The following is a 23460-nucleotide window of genomic DNA, read 5'->3' on the forward strand; positions in this document are numbered from 1 at the left end:
TCTCCAAGGTATACAGTTAAATGGGAAATGCAAGAATCAGAACAGAATGTAGAATATGCTATTATTGGTGTAAAAAATATATGTGGGCATATAATTGTATATGAATAGAGCATCTGGGCTTCGCTGGTGGCGCAGGGGTTGAGAGTCCGCCTGCCGATGCAGGGGACACGGGTTCGTGCCCCGGTCCGGGAGAATCCCACATGCCACGGAGCGGCTGAGCCCATGAGCCATGGCCGCTGAGCCTGCGCGTCCGGAGCCTGTGCTCCGCAACGGGAGAGGCCACAACAGTGAGAGGCCCGCGTACCGCAAAAACAAAAAAACAAAAAACAAAAACAAAATGAATAGAGCATCTCTGGAAGGATACTGGGAAGAGTGAGTGCCCCTCTGGACAGAGAGGTAGGAGAAGAACTTGATTTTTACTCTACGTCCTTTTGTGCCTTTTGAATTTCATATGATGTGCTTGAATATTTTATTCAATAAAATTATTCATTAAAATATTAATTAAAGAGGACATTATGCTAAGTGAAATAAGCCACAGAAGGACAAATACTGTGTGAGTCCACTTATATGAGGTACCTAGAGTATTCAAATTCATGGAGACAGAAAATAGAATGGTGGTTGCCAGGGGCTGGAAGGAAGAGGGGATGGAGAGTTTTTGTTTCATGAATGGATGCAGAGTTTCAGTTTGGGAAGATGAAAACGTTCTGGAGATGGGTGGTGGTGATGGTTGCACAACAGTGTGCATGTACTTAGTGCCACTGAACTGCACACTTAAAAATGGTTAAAATGGTAAGTTTTCTGTTATGTATATTTTGCCACAATAAAAAAAATATATATTTGTTAAGGCTAAAGTCATTATGAGGGAAACTTCTATGTGCTAGCTCTGTCATTTGCAAGCTGTGTGACCTGAGGAAGTTACTTACCCTCCCTGTGTGTCCATTCCTTTGTTTCCTCATCTGTAAAGTGGGATAGTATTAGTACCTATCTTATGGGATTGTTGTAAGAATTAAATGAAAGAATACATGTAAAAAGCTTAGAATAGTCCTTGGAACAAACGTGCTTAAGAAATGTTGCTTATGATTATTATCATTTTTGCAGACTTCTAGGTGTAATACCATCCTTTTCATATTTTGTGGAAAGAATCTCTATACGTGTGTGTGTGAGTATGTGTGTGAGTGTGTGTGTGTGTGAGTGTGTGTGTGTGTGCGTGCAGCTAATGTACTCACTCATGCATCCATCACGTGTTTATCAAATACCTTCTGCGTGCCAGACATTGTGCTAAGGGTTGGGTAGACAGTGATGAGCATGGATTGTCAGGGTATCTAATGGTGGTGACGATGAGACTCCTATTTACATAGGGAGGTCGCAGGCGGCCTCTCTGAGCAGGTGACAGTTCTGAGTAGCTAGTAGCAGAGTCCTGAATGGGCCAGACACACAAAGACTAGAAGGACTTTCCTGACAAAAGAAGTAGAATGCTGCAAGATCCCAAGATTGAAGGCCCTTTGTGGGTGAGTTAAGGAGGAGAGTAGTGTGAGAGGAGGATGGAAGGTACATAGAAAATTCTAGAAAGAGGTGGAGGGAACTGTTCAGAGTGGTTTCTGCTAGAGAGTGGGACTCAGGGAGGTGTGGGGAAGAGGGTGTGGAGTGGAGAAAAGGAATTTCGCTCTTCACCTCATTCCCTTTTACACTGTTTGAATTATTTGCCATAAGCATGTATCTTATTATTAGGGGGAAAAGCTGGTTAATAAAAAAACTGAGGAGTGTTGATGATTAATAGTAAGGAATCTAATAACCTTTCCTTCTTTCAAGAAGCACCTCATCTCAACTCTCTAGTTACTTTCCATGCATCAAGAGAGTAATGTCATTGGTCTGAAGTTGCCTCCTCCTCCTACGTATTCAGCCATCTCTCTTTTTGAGCGGCTAATAATTTTTTTCAATTGCCTTCAGTGAAACCTTTCAATCCTCTCTTCCATTAGGACTATTTTTACTTTTTTAAAAAAGACCTTTCAAATTCATGTAGGATTCGTACTTTGTGGTCACTGCAATGGCAGATGCGCCCAGGGGCAGGTGCTCAGCCTTTTGGCCGATTGGAATAGGAGAGAGGCGAGGGGGACCAAGGGACTGAGGGAGAAGGAAGAAATAAAGCACTGGGCCTGCGAAACGAACCCCAGAGGCTCTCTGGGGCTGCATGCGTCCCTTGTCAGTACCTCCGCCGGGGCGCCCAGTGCCTTGTCTAAGTCAGGCAGGAGTGAGTTTCCCTGTAGAGTGTTCCGAAAGGCAAAGAGGTTCGCCTTGGCCAAATAGAATTCCAGCAGTGCTAAGACCACTTAAACTCAAACTTCTGAGTCAAGACAACTGATGACTGATGATGTGCTCTAGGACAGATCTCCAAATAGCCCGAGGCAGTGTCGGGGGAGGGGGTGGGGGGTTGATCTGGAAGTCTCCTGGCATTTTCAATCCTCTAAAGTGAGCTGGAGTTAGGAAGGAGGAAAACAGAGCATCTGATCCGTTCTTGGCCTGCCTACCTTGCTGACAATGTCATTGCCTACGTGGCCCAGGAGAAATAAGGTGAATAACACCAATTTGGAAACTTGCACTGGGCTATTTGTATGCCCAGCCCACGTCCTAAATGTCTCTTCAGTGTCCCCTTTGTTTATTCTCTGGACATTTTGATACATGTTTCCCATCCAGAAGAAGTACTTTAGTTGCAGCTTTGTCTTTGGCATCTGGTCAGATGTGACACTTAGGTTTCTTCTCTTCTGAGCCTTGGCACTACCCTTCCCACTGTGTGCCATGTCCCAGTCCTCTGCCAGACAGTTACACACACTGCAGGGGAGCTTTTCCTTTCAGGTGTAACCCATGCAATCCTATTCCAGGAAGACTTCCTCTCTCCCCATCACTGTGTTTAGAAAACTCACTCTTTGCCAGCTATGAGTAATGCTATTAATAATAAGCTAGTATTTATTGAGTGCGTATAATGTATCAGGCAATATTCTGAGTGCTTTGCATGGATTAACTCATTTAATCTTTATCTTTATCATGACTCTCCGAAGTAGGCATGGTTATTGTCCCTGTTTACAGATGAGGAAACTGAGGCCTGAAAGGATTGCTTCCACCGCTTTCCTTTCTGCTGGGGTCTCTGCTCTGAGCAAGCCAGCCGTTCTCTGTGCACATCAACAGCCCCTGCCTAGGGGCCTGGCTCTTGGTGAATAATCTCTCCTTGATCTCCTTCACTCCTCATCTACTTTCACATCCTAAGCAAAAAATGTGTCCCTGGATTCCTCCTGCCAGCTCCATCTGTGAAGCATGTGAACCGATGTTTGAATAAGAATGACTAAAGGGAAAAGCGGTTTTATGAACTTCGGACTGTGAGCTCAAGGAAGAGAGTGAGTCAGGCCTCTACATTCCTGAAATACTTTTGGGAGGCTCAGTGACCTCAGACAATAAGAACCTGAGGCAGAGCTCTCCGGACGTCCTTGGGAGGCCTCCCACGAGGAAGAACGCGAGGGCGGCCTCTCGTGTGTCGCGCTGTGCAGGGGGCTGAAGGCCACCACCCGGCAGAGTGGCCCGCAGCTACCGAGGGCCTCCACGCTTCTGCCCAGGCTGTTCCCTCTGCCTGGGATGCCTTTCCCTAAGCTCTCGTCCACTCCTGTCTCCTCCTTGGGCTGCTTCAGGAAGAATCAGGGGCTCCACAAGGCTTTGTGCATGCCTCTCTCACCCCCAGATTCGGGGCTCCTAGAGAAATGTGCTGGCAACGTGTCTGCCCAATACACTCCTTATACCTCTGAGGTTGGCGACAGCTCCAGGGTGGAGGGAAAAGTCCCGTCCTGGCAGGTGGGAGATGTGGGTTCTGGTCTCATCTCTGGCCCTGGCTATGCTGTGTAACCTCTTCTCACATTCCCGGGGAATTAAAATGATTTGTTTTGATCTGCCTCTTCCACAGATGGTGACCTGTCGAAGGACAGGGACATTTAACCCCAGACACTGGTCTCAGCAAGGAGTAGGCACACCTCTATTAAATAAGTTTAAGTAATCGTGGACAAACCTTTCTCCTGGGCTCTTACCTCCATCCATCCCTTTCCTTACCAAGTTTAACCCCATAATTAGCCTGGTGTACAACCATCCTCAAAGGGAAAGGATCATCCCCCAAGTCAAAAAAAAAAAAAAAAAGTGATTTTTCACGTGTGTGTTGCGAGAGCAGAGCGAACCGGAGGCTGCACACGGCTGAGTTCTGGCACCACACGTGTGAACTGTGAAGAATGACTCTCACTCAAGATGAACCACATGTTACTGCAGGGAATCCTTCCGAGATCCTTGAGCTGGAAACGAGTGAGAGGCTTTACTTGGGGCCCATTTTGTAGATGGAAAAGCTGAGGTCAGATTCACAAGCAAGAGAGTTCTCCAATAGCTACAGCCACTTTCCTTTTTTTATTTTTTTATTATTTTTTTCTGTGTTTTTAATTTTTTTATTTTTATTTATTTATTTTAACATCTTTATTGGGGTATAATTGCTTTACAATGGTGTTAGTTTCTGCTTTATAACAAAGTGAATCAGTTATACATATACATATGTTCCCATATCTCTTCCCTCTTGCGTCTCCCTCCTCCCACACTTTCCTTTTTTTAAATAAATTTGTTTATTTATTTATTTATTTTTGGCTGCCTTTGGCCTTCGTTGCTGCATGCGTGCTTTCTCTAGTTGCGGCAAGCGGGGGCTACTCTTCGTTGCGTTGCGCAGGCTTCTCATTGCGGTGGCTTCTCTTGGTGCAGAGCACAGGATCTAGGCGCGCGGGCTTCAGTAGTTGTGGCTTGTGAGCTCTAGAGCGCAGGCTCAGTAGCTGTGGCTCCTGGGCTTAGTTGCTCCACGGCATGTGGGATCTTCCCGGATCAGGACTCGAACCCATGTCCCCTGCGTTGGCAGGCAGATTCTCAACCACAGCACCACTAGGGAAGCCCATGCAACCACTTTCCAAAATGAGCAGTAAGTGAAGGGTAGAACCAGGACACGAAACTAAATAGGCTGTGAGTTGTTGGTCTAAAGGCCAAGACTTAGGCACTCCAGTCCCCTGACTCCTTAGGAAAAGTGCTTTCCACGGTCTGCCCACCACACTGGTTAAAGCTACTGAGATTGGCAACAGCACCCAATGCCAAGTAAAAAGCCCTGCCCTAGAAGTGGGAGATGTGGATTCTATCCCCATCTCTGGCACTAATGAAGTCAGTGGCCTTGGCCATGTCACAACCTCCCTTGTCACCTCACCTGCGACCTGAAGAGGTTGGGCTGAGGGTCTGTGACTCCAGCTCACTTCTGCTCTCCTGTGTCATCTGCACAAATGTTTCTCCAGTGACCAATCTGGCGCTTGCCCCAGCCTTTTCTTTTACATGTAAAAGGGCTGTCACCTGTCAGTTCCAGCCTCCATGACAGGTAGGAGGGAGTGTGGGTAAGTGCAGGTACATATTGGCACACATTCAATCATGCAAATGGGATTTTTATTGCCTAAATGAGTTTAAAATTTAAAAATGAGTTTCAGGCTGAACAGGAGAGGCCCCCTTTCCCCATCCCATCCTTGCCTTCATTCTTGCCCACTGGCCCATCCGCACCCCACACCCCCGCCCAGTTGGGGGCCTTTCTGTCATTCCGGCCACCAGTGGAAGCTGCCTGAGGAAGGTCGGTTCTGCCATCCTAATCGGAGCTGCCCTGGTTCACCCTGCTGCACCTGCCAGATGCCTTCTGCTACCTCCCAGGTAGTTAATGATCTCCCCATCGGGCAGAAGAGCCCTTTAATAATTTACCAGAGTAGATAAAGAAAAAAGCATAGTTCTACTTGGAGGCCAGTTAGGCTGGCAATTCAGACAGTATGGATGGAGTTAAGATTGACTTCAATTTCAAACCTAGCTCTTTTGTATAGGATTCCTGCCTTATAGCTATGTATATAAAGTCTTATCAGAATCTTCATTCATATATTTAAACATCCCAGCCCCACTGTGTGATCAGCACTTTGGGGCTCCTTCACTGCTTAGGGGAATTAGCTGCATAAAACAAAAGAAACCAAAATACCCTAAGACAAAATGAGATTTAAACATTTAAAGAACTCCAGAGAAAGAAAAGTTACTTTGCGTTGTCTGACTTCTTGAGTTCCTTATTAGAATTTGAAAAACAATTTTTTGCAGGGAAATGTACATGCTTTGGAATTAGAGATCTAGGCTGAAATCCTACCTTCAACAAATTGTGAGACTTTGAGGAACTTACTGAGGTTCTCTGAATCTCTTTCCTTATCTGTAAAATGGGAGTAATAATTCTGTCCTTGGGATTTTTTTCATGAGCCATAAATATGTAAAGAACAACCTGGCACACAGTGGACAATAAATGAAGCATCTTCCTCCTCATCTCCCTCATCATCATCAGGCTTGCCCATATCCAGAAAAATTTGGATTTTGAAAAGACATGAGGAAAAAAAAATATTCCCTCTCAAAAGTTTAACAATGAAGTTTAATAAGGGTAAAATGTGGTCCCCAATGAACCACACCTCTTGGAATCCATGACTTTGTGCAGTTCCCTTCCACACTGACTCTGGGTTTGACCATGTGACTTGTTTTTTTTGTTTTTTGTTTTTTTGCGGTACGTGGGCCTCCCACTGTTGTGGTCTCTCCCGTTGCGGAGCACGGGCTCCGGACGCGCAGGCTCAGCGGCCATGGCTCACGGACCCAGCCGCTCCGCGGCATGTGGGATCTTCCCGGACCGGGGCACGAACCCGTGTCCCCTGCATCGGCAGGCGGACTCTCAACCACTGTGCCACCAGGGAAGCCCGATGTGACTTGTTTTGACCAATGATGCATCAGTAAGTTTAATAGGTGATTGCACACCGGGGCTTGTCTTCCTGGAACACTCCCTCTCAGAAGCCAGCTTTTGGCTGTAAAGAAGCTCAGGCTAGACTACGGGTGATGAGAAGCCACAAAAAAGAGAGACCCTGGTGGATAAGGGCCCATCTCAGACATTCCAGCCCCAGCCAGGCTCCTAAATGAGTGAGGAACTGCAGGAGTCACCACCAAGCTAAACGTAGTCAAAAAACAAAATAAGCCACTGTTGTTTTAAGCCACCAAATTTTGGAAGGGTTTGTTACACAAAGACCAAGTCCTAAATTTACATTAAGGAAGGTCAACCATATAAGTAGAAATGGCAGATTATCCTTACAGAAGTTCACATGAGCTGGACCATGGGATTTCAGTTAACCATAAGCATTGACATACTGCTAAACAAACTAAATGCAAGTTTAGCCTGCTTTCATTCAACAGATGAACTGGTTGATGGACCATACAGTTATTAAGTGCCTGCTGCTTACGAGACTTTGTGTCGGGGTCTGGGGAGACCAAGAAATTTAAGACCCAATTCTCCTGTACCATATTGTCTCTTGGATTCTGAAATTTAAGTCTGTACTTGCACTGGAGGCTGGGAAGACAAGAGAGTAAGTGCTCACAGTTTAGTAGGGAAGGTGGGTATGTAAAGAGAAGGACACTTTTAGGTCCCTTAAGGAACCAGATAGACTTGCTGGAGTCGGCACTCAGGGAAGATCTAGTGGGGTCTGTTAACCCACCAATATCCCGTTTTTAGAGTGACCTTGACAAAACTCAAGTGTATCTGGAAGCAAACCACCAGGAAATGAAGGCCTGAAGACCAGATCATGTGAGGAATAATTGTAGCCACCATAAATGTTTCTCCTAGGAAAACAACAAGGAAAGGAAAGAAAGGCTGGGAGTGCGGTTGGGGATGGAGGTTGGAGCACATACTTAGAGGAATTTAAGTATGACATAAGGAAGAGAATTAAATTCATTCTGAAAAGCGCTAGGAGGGAACCCTAAACAGTTACTAAAAGCTATAGGGAGATGCGTTTCAACTTAATATCAGAAGAATGGCTAACATGTCTGGAGCATGAGCTGCAGAAAGAGGCAGAGCGGGCACTATCTCTGTCAGTGACAAAGGCTGGGGTCACCCCCTGCCAAGCAGGTGGGGAGAGGCTTCTGGCAGTAGGTGGAGTCAGAAACCTCTAAGTCTCTCCCAAGTGTAAGGCCCCCCAGTTCATTCCCAAAGTTCTGTCGTCGTCATCCTGACTGAATAATCTTATGAAGTAGAACAGATGACACCGGTCTGCCAGCAGTGAGTGGGAGAATTGTCCACCGATGGTGCAGGAGGCCCAGCCCAGAGATTAGGGGTATGAGAATTCAAGCCTCACAGACCCATACCCACTCCCTTAGATGTCTCTTACCACTCTGAAGGGCTCGTGAGAACTTGCGTTTTCCAGGAATTATTTACCACGCCCTGGAGGCAGACTCAGAGGAACAGGTCAGGCAAAGATGAACCTGCAGATTTAGCAAGCGTGGACAGTTCAGGAAGGACAAGGGACGAGGAGTAAGCGAGCGTAAGGAAGTCATTTGGCATTTCTGATCAGGTATTCTGCTCTGTCCCAGAACTGTTGTCAGGGTACCTAACTGGCTCTCTCCTGCTTCTCTCACCCTCTAGCCTGTAAAACTATAGGGGAGATCTTTCCAGGGATGCGGGCCCCTTTTCCTGTTGGTGGGTCCTGCAGCACCAACGGTTCCAGGACTAGAGACAGGACTACAGATTCATAGGTTCATGGGAAACAGCACATCTGCGAGGTCAAGTTTAGGATTTCCTGGAGACCTTGCAATTATGGGCCCAGTCAAGGGCCGTCTTCTACCTCTCAGTCACCGGCTCTGGTGAGAATGAAGGGAGGGACTGCAGAGAGACCCTCTGACCTGTCTTTCTCGGGGGCTTCTCAGGCTCTTGCACAGCTGTGCCTTTTCACAGGCTGTTCTCACCACCCCGGTTTCCCTTTCTCCCTTCCCCTTTTCTACCAAGACCCAACTTCCAGATTCCACCCCCGGTAAAACCTGCCCCAACTCTCTCAGGCCGAGGCAGCCGCGTATCTTTCAGCAGAGCTTACTGTAACTAGACTGTGAGGCCAGAAACCGTCTTGTTCACCTCTTTCTTCCCCAGAGGAAGGGGCCCAGAACCTGGAGTGTCTCTGATGCTCAGTACACACGGTGGAACGTGTGGCGCGCTCCCTCACCCCCATACGCGTGGCACATGCTCACTGATGCTCTGCTCTGTGCAGGGCACATACCTGCACTATCGCTGTGGCCCATCTCTCTCAAGTTGGAATGCAACTCTGCTCAGAAATAACTTCATTCTAAAGTAAATGAAACAAAGGCAACTGTGGTTTCCATCTGTTCCCTCTGCAGTGGGGAAGCCCTGGCACCTGGGGGAGGGGATTTGGTCTATCGGGGGCCTGAGCAGACCAGGAACCCTCAAAGAAGAGAGGTCAGTCGCGGCAGAAACCCTTCAAGCCACTGACCCAGCACAAAGGCTCTGCTGTGAGGAAACTCAATATAAGGGTGTGCCTTGCTCCGTGGGAACTCGATACACAAAAATCCGAAGTCATAAAATAGATAAATCTGTGGTGGTTACTGATTTTACAAGAGGACTCTCCAGCAGCACCTCTGAACAGTCAGCTCCCACAGTCTACTTTACCTCTGATTTTATTTTCAGGCGTTTGATATTACACACCGGTTTTCAGGAGAAACATAAATAGGTCCCCGGGGAGCCTGGTGTCACAGTGTGTCTGGCCAGCAGCTTGTTGACCAGGCCTTAAGGCGAGCGGGCCTGGAGCTGCCCTAAGCGCTGAAGGGGCTGTGTTTCAGGAGCCCCCTCCTAGCTCCCCGAGTCTGACTGCTTCCAATGGCAGGAGCAATAGGAAGAACCAGGAACAATCTGGACCTTCTTGCCTCTACCTGAGTGGGCTGATTGATTGCTCAGGGGAACACAGGATTTGTATCAGATACTCATTCATTCATTCACTCACTCACTCATTCATTCAAAGGTGTTTGCTATGGACTTGCTGTGTGACACTGCACTAGGTACAGCAAAGCAGAGAAGACTGTAAGGGGGGGGGGCGGTTCCTGTCCTCTAGGAACTCACAGTCTGGTGGGAAAGACAAGTCCTGGATTTCATTGATTCTTGAAAGTACATGTTTTCACCCTTTAAGAGCTCCGAAAACACAATGCATCTTACTTCAGGTGTGACTAGTTTAACTGACTGGGTTTTTCTTAGCGGTATGTAAAAGGATGATGTTACCTTGCAATCGTCAGCGTCTTAGATGAAACAGGGTAGATGAAAGTGCTAAGTAATGGTTTAATGCCACAGAACTCCAAGTGGGATGTGATGTTGGAAGGATGAAATTAGGCCCCTGTGTGAATATACCTCATGGGTTTCCTGTTGCCGGGAATGTGTGTCACAAGTTTGAAATAATGTCCCTTGTCCACAGTTATCCAGGGAATCCAGGCTGGAGTAGCGTTGCCCTTCCTCCATTCTGGGAGTGGGAAATGGTAGCCCCACACCCTGATTGCCTTCCATGTGGGTCCTGAGAAAACCAAAGGAGCAAAGTAGCAGGAACAGGTCTGGGTGGCAGCCCTTAAGGAATGAGGAAATTGGTGTTGGATCTCTGACTCTTAGATGGCAAGTCCTTAAGTCCTTGGTCAGCTGGACCTTCCAAGACCCAGCACTGCGCCTGGCCAATAATAAACAGGAATATAAACAACAACTCGTGTGTGTGTGTGTGTGTGTGTGTGTATGCAGATAGATGTAAATATATGTACAGATATATGTCAGATGAATGAATTTCTGTTATGGAGGCCAAATTTTTATTCCAAAAAGTTTCAACGTGACTGCTAATCTTGGCTTTTTGGCCCAAATTCAGAATGATTTCTTGCAGTCTGTCTAATGTTACAGGGGATTTCTTCCCTATCTCTTTTTGGCTTCATTATCCCTTACCCAAAAAAACAGTGGCTCCTGTTGCTGGTACTGAACTCTTGCCCTGTTCTATTTATTTAAATGGCTATGTTCCCATCGCAAGCCAAGAGATCTGGTCTCTAACTTTTGAAAGCATAACGGGGATGTACAGCTTCTAGGCAGATGACAGTGAAAGTGACGGTGGGGCTTAAATAAGTTCTTAGGAGCACATGCAGGTATCTGGAATGGTTTAGACCAAGTACCTCGACATAATAACACAATCCAAATCCTCTGAGTTGGTTCTCATTGATGTAGCACAGAAAGGCTATGAATTACTTTATAATTCTTGCCCATACAGAATGTGAAGACACTTGGTTGTTTAGTTATGCCTTTTCTTGACATTCACTTTGATTGTGAGTGCAATTATGAGAGTTCTTTCTCATCTGGAAGAATAGATGAGGTTTCAGGAGCCAGCATGGAGCTGCCCCTGTGGCCTTTTATTTACATGTCACACACTGCAGGCTTTAAAATCCTGGATGAGAAAGCTGTGTGCGGCTAGCCGGAGCATGAACATCACTCGAGAAGGATCCGGAAGCCATTAATGGGCTGGCCTCCTTCGAGAATCTGACTGTGGCACAAACACAAGAGCGTCAGGTGGCAGCGACCAAGTCATCCAGGCCGCTTCTCTCTGGGCTTTTTGCCTTCGCCGCTGGATCCAAGTAGTCACAGGGCCCTCCTTGGGTGACCTACCAGTGGGTCAGGCCTAGGCTGGATCCTGTCAGTCTGAGATCAACCTGTCATACTGAGGCTGTCATGTAGGAGAAGCAGACTGATTTTCAGCTTGTATCTGGTGAAGTAGCACTGCTACTTCATCCCCTGCAGGATGGCAGCTCGTTACTGTGGTGGTGGGGGATTTCCAAAGGTAATTCCCATAGAAGGGACTGGCCTGTCCCCATCACCAGTTCAGGTCTTCTGTAGGTCCCTTCTGAGGGCTGCTTTTCTTCTTATCAGCTAGAAAAACTAAGATGCAAAATGGCTGTTACTACTCAGGTCTTGTCTGAGACCATGACTTTGCTGGGTTTGACAGAATTCCCAGGCTTCAAATACTTTCGGTTTTTTGGGCTTCCCTGGTGGCGCAGTGGTTGAGAGTCCGCCTGCCGATGCAGGGGACAGGGGTTCGTGCCCGGTCTGGGAAGATCCCACATGCCGCGGAGCGGCTGGGTCCGTGAGCCATGGCCGCTGAGCCTGCGCGTCCGGAGCCTGTGCTCCGCAACAGGAGAGGCCACAACAGTGAGAGGCTCGTGTACCGCAAAAAAAAAAATAAATAAAAAACTTTCGGGTTTTTTTCCAGTTTTGGAGGTACTTCCAAGTAGCAAACTCCTATTCATCCCTCAAGACCCAGTTCAGATGTTTTGTCCTCTGTGAAGATTCCTCTGACTACCCTGTATGCTCTCATATTCCTAGGTTCTCTAATGCTGTTACTACGCACCAGAATTATTAGTATACATTGCTACCTCTGCTAGATGTGACAACCTCGTGGCCAGGGACCATGTCTCATTATTTCCTTGTTGGTCACCCATGTCTTGCTGGCCTGTAGCCTGTCAAGTGCTATATACCCGGCAACTGTTAGGTAAAGGAATGAAAGCATTATATTTCTGCCAAATATTTGTTGGTTGGTTCATTCACTTACATCTAAAAGTATTTTCTCCTTTGGATGTGGTTATCTCTGTGTTGTTTATAAAGTCCATAGGCCTCAAAAAGGGCCAAGTGTAAAATCATCAGTTAGGATGATTTTAGCTGTACCAGTTGGTTTAACAATAAATAGCTTGAACGACAGGAGGTTTATTATCACACTAAACAGGAGGTGTGGATGTCAGGGGGCCCGAGGGTCGGGTGATTCAATAGTTCAGTGATCTCTTCAGGGACCCAGGGGCCTCCCACCTTCTGTTCTGCCATCTTCAGTGTATCAGTGATACCTCCCTCCTGAGCTCAAGGCGGGTGATGTCTGGCAAAGGAGAAAAGCATTGCCTCTTCTAGTCTCTTTTTGTTATCAGGGAAACCCTTTCTCAGAAGTTCCCCCAGGGGATATCTCCTTGAGTATCGGAATTGTCATAACCTATTGTTGATAAGGAAGTAAGACCATTATGCTGACTGAAGCCAGTCCTGATGCAATCCCTGGGGTTAGGGGGAAACAGGGGACTCCTTCCCTGAACACATGGAAGGGGGAACGCCTGAACAAAACTGGGGCTCTGCTAGCAAAGAGTCGAGGAAATGGGGGGTGGCTGTGAGGTGAGCATGCAATAGTGTCCCCACACCAAGTATTTAAATAAATTGTGGCACATCAATAATAGAGTGAAAGTCTATGAAACCATTACAATGACTGAGGAAGAACAGCACATAGCAACACTAAATGACTTTCAAGGTATAGTAAATGTAAAGCTCTATGTATAGTCTAATCTTTTTTGTTCATAATAATAATACTAATAAATACCAGGTTAGGCACATCCCAAATCTAGAAGGTTGTTACACACCATGCTCTTCAAAGTGGCTGCGTGTGGGGATGTGTGTGAAGGGGAGGGTTTACTAGAGAACTTCATTTTTGACATTCTGTATTTCTTATAGTATTGAATTTGTATAAGTATGCCTTCTTTTGTTAAGAAAAAACCCAAATATTAAAGAGAACATTTTAAAAGGCCAAGTATCATTTTGAATGCAAGAAGTCAATTAAAGACATGGGCTCCTTTCCAAGAAAAAACTAATTTGGAACATGCGAGGGACCTCTCTGAAAGTTTTGCTCGTGAGTCCATAATTTAAACTCCTTCCATGAATGAGCAACTTTTTTTTTTTTTTTAAAGCTAGCCAATCTCCTTAACATAAGCCCTAATTTTTTACAATGTTGAATCATTCTCTGTTTGCTGGAGAATGGCGTCACCCTTGCCATGGGATGCTGACTCTCCTATAGGAAATCCACTGGTGGAAGTCTACCCAGGAGCCATGGTGACACCAAAAACCAGCCAGACTTCCCTGTAACCCAAGCGCTTTCCTGTGCCCCAAATGCCTCTGTCAGGGATAAGCTTGGAGAATAAATCCTGAGGTCTACCTTCTACTCTGCTAACTAACTATAACTACTCAGGAAAGTCCTGAATCTCTCTGGAGTTCATTGAATGCCTCTGAAAAATGAGTGTTATTTATGTGACAGTACTTGAAGTAAGCATTTTGAGTCATTAAAAAAAAATTCTAGAGCAAACCCCCTGGCTATCTGTAATGATTCTACTGGCTCTTTGGTCACTATAAAAATAGATGGTTAAATTCAGCAGAGGTTCAGGATGTGGTGTGTATCTTTGATCAACTTACCCAGTGTCAGTTGGAAAATGTGACATGGTATTATAAATGGAATAGGTACACTTCTCCACAGAAACACACAGGCTGGAATGGTAGAAGGAAGCTGGGAGGCGGGGCATGTTTACAGCCCCGCAGCAACTTGAAATTAATGAAGTGGTCTCTATTCTTTCCCAGGTTTTTCAATGCCTAGAATCATTTTTCTAAGCATTTTCATAGTAAAAGTGGTGCTCTAGTTGTGCCTTTTTAGAAAGGGTCTGGATTTTTTCTTTTTCCTTCTTTAAAAAATATTTTATTGGAGTATAGTTGATTTACAATGTTGTGTTAGTTTCTACTGTACGGCAAAGTGAATCACCTATACGTATACATATATCCCCACCTTTTTGGATTTTCTTCCCATTTAGGTCACCACAGAGCACTGAGTAGAGTTCCCTGTGCTATACGGTAGATTCTCATTAGAGTCTGGATTTTTTTGTGTGTGTGTGTGTGGTACGTGGGGGCCTCTCACTGTTGTGGCCTCTCCTGTTGCACAGGCTCTGGACGCGCAGGCTCAGCGGCCATGGCTCACGAGCCCAGCCGCTCCGCGGCATGTGGGATCTTCCCGGACCAGGGCACAAACCCGTGTCCCCTGCATCGGCAGGCAGACTCTCAACCACTGCGCCACCAGGGAAGCCCCAGAGTCTGGATTTTTAAAGATCATCTCTGCTTGCCCTTCAACTCCTCCAACTGCAAGGATACACACGTATCTCTTCTCCATCCGTCTCCATCCATCGCTGGTGAACTGCAGAGCACCCACTCTAAGGGGGGAAGCTGCAGCTCAGCTCCCACCATGTGCAAACTGCCATGTAGAAACCAAGGTCCACTGCTGCCAGACCTATGAATTTTTCCCAAAAAAACCCAGAAATTTGAACTTAAAAAAAATACTCAGTTTTCAAATATTGGCAACAAATCCCAGTTTTTATAAACTCTCTTCAGGCTGAACAAACCATATTTATTGCCCCATCCTGCTTAAGCCACCAGCTGAGGACCTCTGCGGTAGAGCAATGTAGGACAAACTTGCTTTCTCTTCTGCGTGAAGATCTGGAGACTTGGAAGCTCCAGATCTCCATGGAGAAGAGAAAAGCAAATTCTAGTTGTGCCTTTTCAAACTCCTTTCAATCTATTCTTAGTTGGTACTCATTCATTGACAAAACTCTTTCAGAAATTTAAAATCTGGTAGGAAGAGTTAAACAGCCACTGACAGTGTTGTGGTTTCATTGCTACAATGAGGATTTATTTGTCTGACAAGTCAAAGGATGGAGCACTTTTTTTCTGTCTTACAGTGTGTGCAAGCAAGGGACTGTGTCTTATTGTATTCATGCAGATTTGGAGAAGACTTTTCTCCAGAGATTTTATAAGGATCTCCCTCTATTCCCCCACCTGCAGCCATTTCAGTTGAGGTGGATCCTGCTGGTTCTGTATGGAATTTGGGGTTAGTGTTCTAGAAACCTTCTTAAGGTGCCCCATGCATCTACCTGGTCAATGCAAAATAAATCCCGGAGCTCTTCCCGCATACATGCACAAGCATGGTGAGAGGCCTAGAGGGATCGTAGGTATAACTAGCAAAGCTTTTGCTTTTTTCTGACCGCTCAAATGCATTCCAGTTTAGAGAGTGGACATGAGTTTCTTCTCCCCAAAAGGTTTTACAACACGGGTGCTGTGATTGTTAATTTTATGTGTCAACTTGGCTAGGCTATGGTGCTGGTTTGTTTGGTGGAACACCAGTCTAGATGTTGCTGTCATGTATTTCTTAGACATGATTAACATTTAAATCAGTCGACTCTGGTGTAGTGAACCACTTTAGACTGGGTCTGGGTGGGGAGGGAAGGTTACTGAGAATGTGGCATTGATGCTGAGAACTGCATGATAGGAAGAAGCTTAGATCAGGGAGCTTGGCATTTGGGGCAAAGGAACAGCTAGTGCAAAGGTCCTGAGGAGGCATTTACTTGGCTTATTTCAAAAAGAGTTAAGTGGGAGCACAGTAAGCGAGGGTAAATGAAGGAAGTAGGCAGGTTCCAGGAGCTGTGTGCCGAGTAAGGAGATGAATCTTATTCCAAGAGCAATGGGAAGCCATGGAGCCTTTAAGCCTCCTGTTCTTAACAGGATTGGCCTGTTCTGATTTACATTTTTAAAGAATTACTCTGGCTTCTGTAAGGAAAATGGATTATTGGAGGGCAAGAATGGAAACCACTGATGTTTCAGTTATCTATCGCTGTGTAACAAACAACACCCAAAATTTAGCGCCTTAAAATAATCATATTGGTTTGCTCATTATTTTATGGGTCAGGAATTCTGGGGACTCAACAGGCAGCTCATCTCTGATTTACAAGATGTCAGCTGGGGCTGGAGGATCCACTTCCTAGATGGTGTCTTCACATACATGTGGTATCCAAATGCTCCCTGATCTTCCTCTTTCTCCACACGGCATCTGATCCTCTCAGACCTATCCATGTGGCATGGGCTTCTCAGTCTGCTGGTCTCAGGGTACTCGTACCTCTTATATTGAAGCTGCTTTCTAAGAGAAAGGAAGTAGGAGTTCCTAGCCAGTGTTGTATTTGGAACTAGCACCATATCACATCACTTCCTAGATATTCATTGGTCAAAGCAGTCAAAGAGTCCACCCAGCTCCAAGAGGGTAGAGAAGTAGACCCCATCTATTGATGGGAGAGCATCAGGGTCACATTGCAGAAGGGCATGTGGGTTGGAAGATATTGTTGCAGCCACCTTTGGAAAATACAATATGCCACAAGTAAGGAGGCCATTCCAGTAATTCAGGCAAGAGATGATGGTGTCTTAGATTTGGATGTTTGCACTAGATTAAGAAAGGGGTGGATTCAGAATAAATGAGCAGAATATATGAGAACTGTAAAGTACTAACAAATGCAGCTAAGTACTTGTTTAATTAAATTGCACTTTGTAAGATTACTTGGATGAGCGTTGCCCATCACCAATAAAGTAAGTCACAGGTAAGTCTGTTGTATTCATAGGACACTTGTATTATTGCTGTGCTTCACAATGTGCTTTGTTTCAGAGAATGAGTTATTTAGGACAGGGACTTAATGAGGCCCAGATATTGGGGCTACACAGGGAGAGGAAAAACTATGGACCTACATACTGTGAGATCCAGGGATTGTCACATGCTATGACCAGGGGTGCTTTAGAGAGTAAAGAGGGCCTTACATTTTCGAAGGCTTCATGGAGATGAGTGCTTTTGCCCACAGAAAGACCTGAGCAGTTTTCACCTCATACATTCAGGTGCTTGAGGAGACAAAGTTTTTAAGGTATGGGAGTCAATGCACCAAAGAGAGTATATAAAAAATAATTATTTTGGTGACAAAAATGTGAGAATCTATTGTTCCATTTTAAAACAGCAGAGGAGAATCCAGAAACTAACCCAGGGGCACCCAGTAAATTAATGGCAGAGCTGGTGTAAAAGACACGTCTCCTGATTTTAGTCTGGGATTCTTTCCATGGCGTCATCTGCCACCCTGCCCAGAGCACAGCTTCGTTCTCTACTATGGTCCCACTGCACACTTGCTATTGCTCAAGTGACTTTCAAATAGCACCAGAAGGCAGAAAACAGGTTGTGAACAAATCATATCTGGTCTCTCTACTGGTAAAATAACTAAAATGTACTCTGCTAATTTTGATTCAGTTGCAACTCTTTGTGGAGTGGACAGCACATGCGCTTATGTGGGAAACATCACCATAAGACCACTCACTGTGCTGCTAAATGTCCCAAAGAATATTTCTTAAAATTCACTAAATTCCTAAGATTCTGGGGTCACATTATAACTCTCAATGCTTACACCTCTATCAAAAACAAAAACAAAAACAACAGCTCAAGAACACCAGGGTCTTTTAGATTGGAAAGTGGTTACAACACAAGATTTCTACCGTGTGTGGAGGTTACATATAATGTACATTATAATGAATGTTTATATATGCAACTTCTATTTTATATTTTCAATACACGGTTTTTTATTGTGTTTTCTCAATATTTGAAGTAGGCAGCATTCCATTCCAGATCTAGATAAAACTGATACGCACTAAATTGCATAATTTTATTCTCAATTACTTTTAATGTCTTCACTCTTTTTCTATAGCCAAATCAAATGGACATATTTTGTGTCTATTTGTGTTCTTTTAAATTAATTGAGATTAATGACCCAAAGATCCAGTGTTTTCCCATGCTAGGTTTGTTTCACATTTGAACTTAATTGGACAAATATTACCTCACTACATACTTAAAGGGTCTATAAAATATTGCTCCTTGATCTTTCTGTAAGAAGCAATTTGCTGGGCTCTAGTGTTGGAAGACAGTACCTCAGGATTGGTGCCTGGGAATGTGTAAATTTTGCCTATGGATTTAGATGTGTGTTTGACAAGATTGCACCACAAAATCCTCACAACTTTATTATATGTTTTACATGTTCTATTGCGCTGACAAGTTTAACTGCATCCAAGACTGAGCCAGGTGGTGTTTAAATTTCCAAATACCTTAAAATTTGAATGCCTCGGGCAGGAAAAACTGACTACTCAGTAGGCACAGTTGTAATATTTCAGGCAAGATATTGTCAGAATCAAAAGAGTGAAGGCCGAGCTTCCCTGGTGGCGCAGTGGTTGGGAGTCCGCCTGCCGGTGCAGGGGACACGGGTTCGTGCCCCGGTCCGGGAGGATCCCACGTGTCGCGGAGTGGCTGGGCCCGTGAGCCATGGTCGCTGGGCCTGCGCGTCCGGAGCCTGTGCTCCGCGGCGGGAGGGGCCACAATGGTGAGAGGCCCATGTACTGCAAAAAAAAAAAAAAAAAAAAAGTGAAGACATTTGCCCATAGATTTTACTATCACATTTACATGAACCTTTGTGCATTTCAGTAAGGCTCTAAAACAGGTGCTTAGGCAGTGCTTTTCTGTAGGTCTTAATGGAGCATCAATATTAAACTATTTTGAAAACTCACTCTTATAGGATCCCAGAAGCAGTCCCCCTCCTCCCCTTTTAAAGCACTTTCTCTTATTGCCTAAAAATTCAAGTACTCTCTTAACAAAGTGCAGACTGATATATTTCACTATGGATTTGAACAGGAGCCAAGAGGGTTGATGAAAGGAAAACTTCTCTCTATAAAAGGTTTATTGTCAGTGCTTTCTAAAGATGTAGATTCTTCTAAAACCAGCTACCAGCATTTTCACAAACATTAACACAGCCTTCTCAACCTCTCCTAGACCTACGATTCGGGTCCTTTCAGGCAAGCTCTGCGTCTAGCCTCTGACCTTCTAGATAGCCAATTCAATCTAATTGCTCCCCTCACCTCAATATAACTTATATTCTAAAGAGGAAAGGGGGTGGGGTAGCGTGGTCCTCATGCTTTTGGAAAAGTACTTGAAATTCCTTGCATTCCTTTGCATTTAACGGTATGTTTACCTAATCATCAGCTTATTAGGATTAACACAAGTCATTGCTTCAAGCTCATTCAGTGAAAACAAACTGACTCCTATGGATTCCAAGATTTTTTCTCTGATCCCAACCATGGGTGAATTTTTAAGTCGTTCTCCCAAGTTTTAGGAACAATATTAGAAAAATATAAAGTTATAAACAAGGGACCTTATATCACATTATCCAACCATGCTTAATCTTGCCCATGGATTTCGAGGTAGTCAGCCTGAGTTATGGACTGTTTTCATTAAAGTTTCCTCTACCGAAGGGACCTGCACAATTACCTAGTGATTAAAATGATAAATGACTCTACTATACCCACCTCAAAGAGCTTGGGTGATGAAGACCCTTAGGCTTTGAATTCTTATGAAAATAAAGCATTATTATTTAAATCACAAACTTAGCTTCAGATTCCTTCTTGTGCTTTGTACAATGCCTGGTGTTCAATACATGTTTTTAAAACAGATTACTCTAAATTCCAAGATTTTTTTTCTACTGAAGATATAAAAGCAATCATTGTTAGATTTTTAGAGGTTAGTTCCCTGCTCTATCCCAAGCACCTGGAACAGTTCCTGGTACAAAGTAGGTACTCAGTAAATCCTGTTTCAATGATTGAATGCATAAGCTAGATCGTCCCCAATGGTTTTGAACATTCTCTAAAAATACTGAATGCCATAAACTCAGATATTAGGTAAATATTTCTTTATTAAATGATTAATTCCATAAATAAATTCTTTTCACTGAATATAAAATTAAAATCATTTACAAATTATTCCAGTATTACATTTCCCCTCCCTCCCCGAAAGCTACATTTTGATAAATAAAAACATTCAGTCTTAAAACACCTGATTTCTGTTTGCAATTTAGAGTGCAGATAGCTGCCTCTCATGGACACTCACAGAGTGTCACCTTCTGGAAGGGATGGACCCCCCCTCCCATTTACTTCTGTCAAAGGATGGAGTCTTTAAGTGTCCAACTAATCTTATTACCTTTTACAACTGTAAAACCGAAATGGAAAAAGCCTAGAGAAAAATACGCTTACCAAATAATTTACAAACAGAAAACAGAACGTCATCAACACCACAAGCTCCAAAATGAAGCAGTAACGTGTGCTCCAATATTATGAAGCAAAGTATTCTCCAATTGCGGCTGCATTAGTGTCCATGTGCACCAGCACACCTGGCAGTTTCGAAATACCTTAATACTACTCAAGAATGAGCAGTGCATCCCTTCTACAATGAGTCCCTTCAGCCCGCCGCCCCCACCCACGCCTCCATGACGCTGACACTCTTCTCTCCCCACTTTGTCCGCCCTCGTGCTGGAAAACGCAGGTAGCATTTAGTCCCTAAATTTGTGAATGTCATTGAACAGTCTGTAGAAGGGAAAGGCTGCCTCGTTGGCATGTGGGCAGTTGTAGTTGCATCTGCAGGACTGGATCATCATGACGTTCTTGGAAAACGTCTCCCCATCTTCGCAGCGGAACCGCATCTTCACAGTCCTGGTCTGCTGAGGCGTGCAGCAGCGGCCGTCCACGCAGGAACCGCAGTACTTGGGCCGGTATTTCTTCATACTCGAACATCCAGCGTAAGTAAACTTGACCGGTTCAGGGGATTTCTTGGTCTTGCTGCATTTCTTGCCCTTCTGTAAGAAAGAGAAGAGAAGGGAAGTTAGTGTTTCTCTTTCTTGGAAGAGATGCTCCCATCTCACCCAGGGGACCAGTCTACACGGCACCGCAGGCACTTACTTTCAGGCTGCTGTACACTGGCTGTCCACAAGGCCGCACTTCACAGATCCGGGTTTCTTTCAGCAGGCGGCATTCAGGGTTGTCATTGGTAACGCGTGTGGAGATACCAGTTCCACAGGTTTTTGAGCATTGGGACCACGAAGTCGTTTGGACGATACATTTCTGGCCATGTGAAGAAGGGCTGTACAGAATGCGAGGTTCCATTCCAAAAACTAGAGGGACAAACAAGAGGAAAGATTTCTCAGAGGCATACCGACACAAACAGCTTCAGGTTCTCATTCCTCTGAAGTTTCAAACTAGGAATGCGTTTCAGTACAATGTCTCAGTCTTCACTTACCGGGGAGCCGCTTCAGGGAGCCGCCTTTTCCAATTGCAATTAATTCATTGTTTCTCGTTAACTCCACCTCCGAGGCATCGAAGGCTAGCTCCTTGCCCAGGAGGCCGTCCCTGTCGTCCATGGGGTCCTTGGCACCATCCTCGTCGCAGACCCACTCCTCACAGCACTGCCCGGTAACTTTGACCAGCCGGGGGTTGGGACAGCCCAAGCTTGGGAGAGAGAGTTCTTGGGGACACAGAGGAATGCAGCCCACGGCGCCGTCAATACATGTGCACTGATGTTTACAGTTGGGCTGGAAACTTTCCCCATTCTGGTAGATTCTGGAGTTATATTCACAGGGTCTGCCCTCTGACTGAGCTACAAAGAGCACCAAAAAAGAAAGGGAGAAGAGAATAAAGTTAAGATTCCGTACGACAGCCTGAAACTCAGACATATTTTCTGCTGCTAAATTCAATTGATGGTAAAGTTTCCTATGATTCCCCGGAGACTCCAGAGCAGAACAATAAGTTAGTCAGGAATCACTTTTCCGTATGCGCTTTTCGTTGGGCCCAGACACACTGAATTGCATTCCAGACTGCTGAAATCATGTGCCTTTCTGCCAAGCTACCAACAACAAAGCATCACCATACATGGTCGCAAAATTACTAAACTTCTGGACTACGGGGACTATTCTTTTTTTAAAGGGGCCAAACCACAAGCATCTTACCTCTGCAGATCCCTTTCAGAGCGGTGGAGCTGGCGCCGAAGTTGCATTCCAGCCCCTTGGTGTGGTCGCAGGGCTGCGTTTTGCTGCAGTCCTCGTTGAGCTGCTTGGCGCAGACCTTACAGCAGCCGCAGGCGTCCCGGACCAGCCCGACTCCCGGGGCGCACTTGGGCGCCTCCAGGGGGCAGTGGCAGGCGGCGGGGCAGGTGGAGAGAGCCTGGAAGGGGGAGAGGACACGTGTGAGGCTCGGCGCGGTGCGCAGGAAGGACGCCCCGGGAAGGGACGGGGGTGTCTGACCCGGGCGGCAGGGGGTCTCTGATCCCGTCCAGCCCGGCCACCCCGGGCGGCTGCGTACGCCGGCAGGGCCCCCCGGCACGTCTTCAGGGCGGGCTTAAAGAAAGAGCTCCCCCGAAACGCCCCGCCGAACTTCCGAGTCTAGCTTTTCCGGCCACGGGCCATCTGGGGAAAGGCGAAGGGGCTGCTAGAGCGAACGGGGAAGCGGTGGCCAAAGAACTCACCAGCCTGGCCAAGTGGAGAAGGGTGACGGCGAGGGCGAGCGTCCTGGCGGTGCTGGAGCTCATCGTGGCGCGCAGGAGGGGTCCGGGCGAGCGCGGAGGCAAAGACGCCAACACACCGGTGCGTAGCGGCCGGGCCGGCGCGGCTGGGGCGGTGGGCCGGGCGGTGGGCCGGGCTGTGGGCCGGGCGGCGGGGAGGCGAGAGCCAGGCAGGCGAGCGGGCTGCGGGCGTCCTTCTCTCGAGGTCCTTGCCGGGGAGGGACGGAAGGCGCGGATGCTGCTCGGGGGCGCTCTCGCTCGCGGTCTGCCCCAGCGCCCAGAGCCCGCCTTTTATACGGGCCGGCCGCGGCGCCGCGTGTTGCAGTGACGTCGGCTCTGTCTGCGCGTTCCAGAATTCTCAAACATCTCAGGAATGCTGGTTGGCGCGGGCTCCTGCCAAGCGCCTCCCCTGGCTCCGTTGCACTTTTTTTTTTTTTTTTTTTTTGTCCTGGACCCGTCAAGAAAACAATCTTCCGTTTTTTCCACTTTAAATAACGACTTCTATTGGGGAGGG

The 23460-nt window shown here is 46.1% G+C and overlaps 1 protein-coding gene across 1 annotated transcript; it reads right to left on the bottom strand.

Annotated features, from left to right (window-relative positions):
• Nucleotides 1–20295: 20295 nt before the first annotated feature.
• Nucleotides 20296–23199, bottom strand: CCN1 (cellular communication network factor 1). The gene is made up of 5 exons (XM_030866113.2): nucleotides 22911–23199; nucleotides 22396–22609; nucleotides 21690–22046; nucleotides 21353–21564; nucleotides 20296–21249 (listed from the first exon to the last, which is right to left on the bottom strand). The coding sequence occupies exons 1-5, from the start codon at nucleotides 22971–22973 to the stop codon at nucleotides 20947–20949; spliced, it is 1149 nt and encodes a 382-aa protein (XP_030721973.1). The 5' UTR covers nucleotides 22974–23199; the 3' UTR covers nucleotides 20296–20946.
• Between the last annotated feature and the right edge of the window lie 261 nt (nucleotides 23200–23460).

The sequence above is a fragment of the Globicephala melas genome, chromosome 1 (genome assembly GCF_963455315.2).
Source record: "Globicephala melas chromosome 1, mGloMel1.2, whole genome shotgun sequence".
Taxonomy (NCBI): Eukaryota; Metazoa; Chordata; class Mammalia; order Artiodactyla; family Delphinidae; genus Globicephala; species Globicephala melas.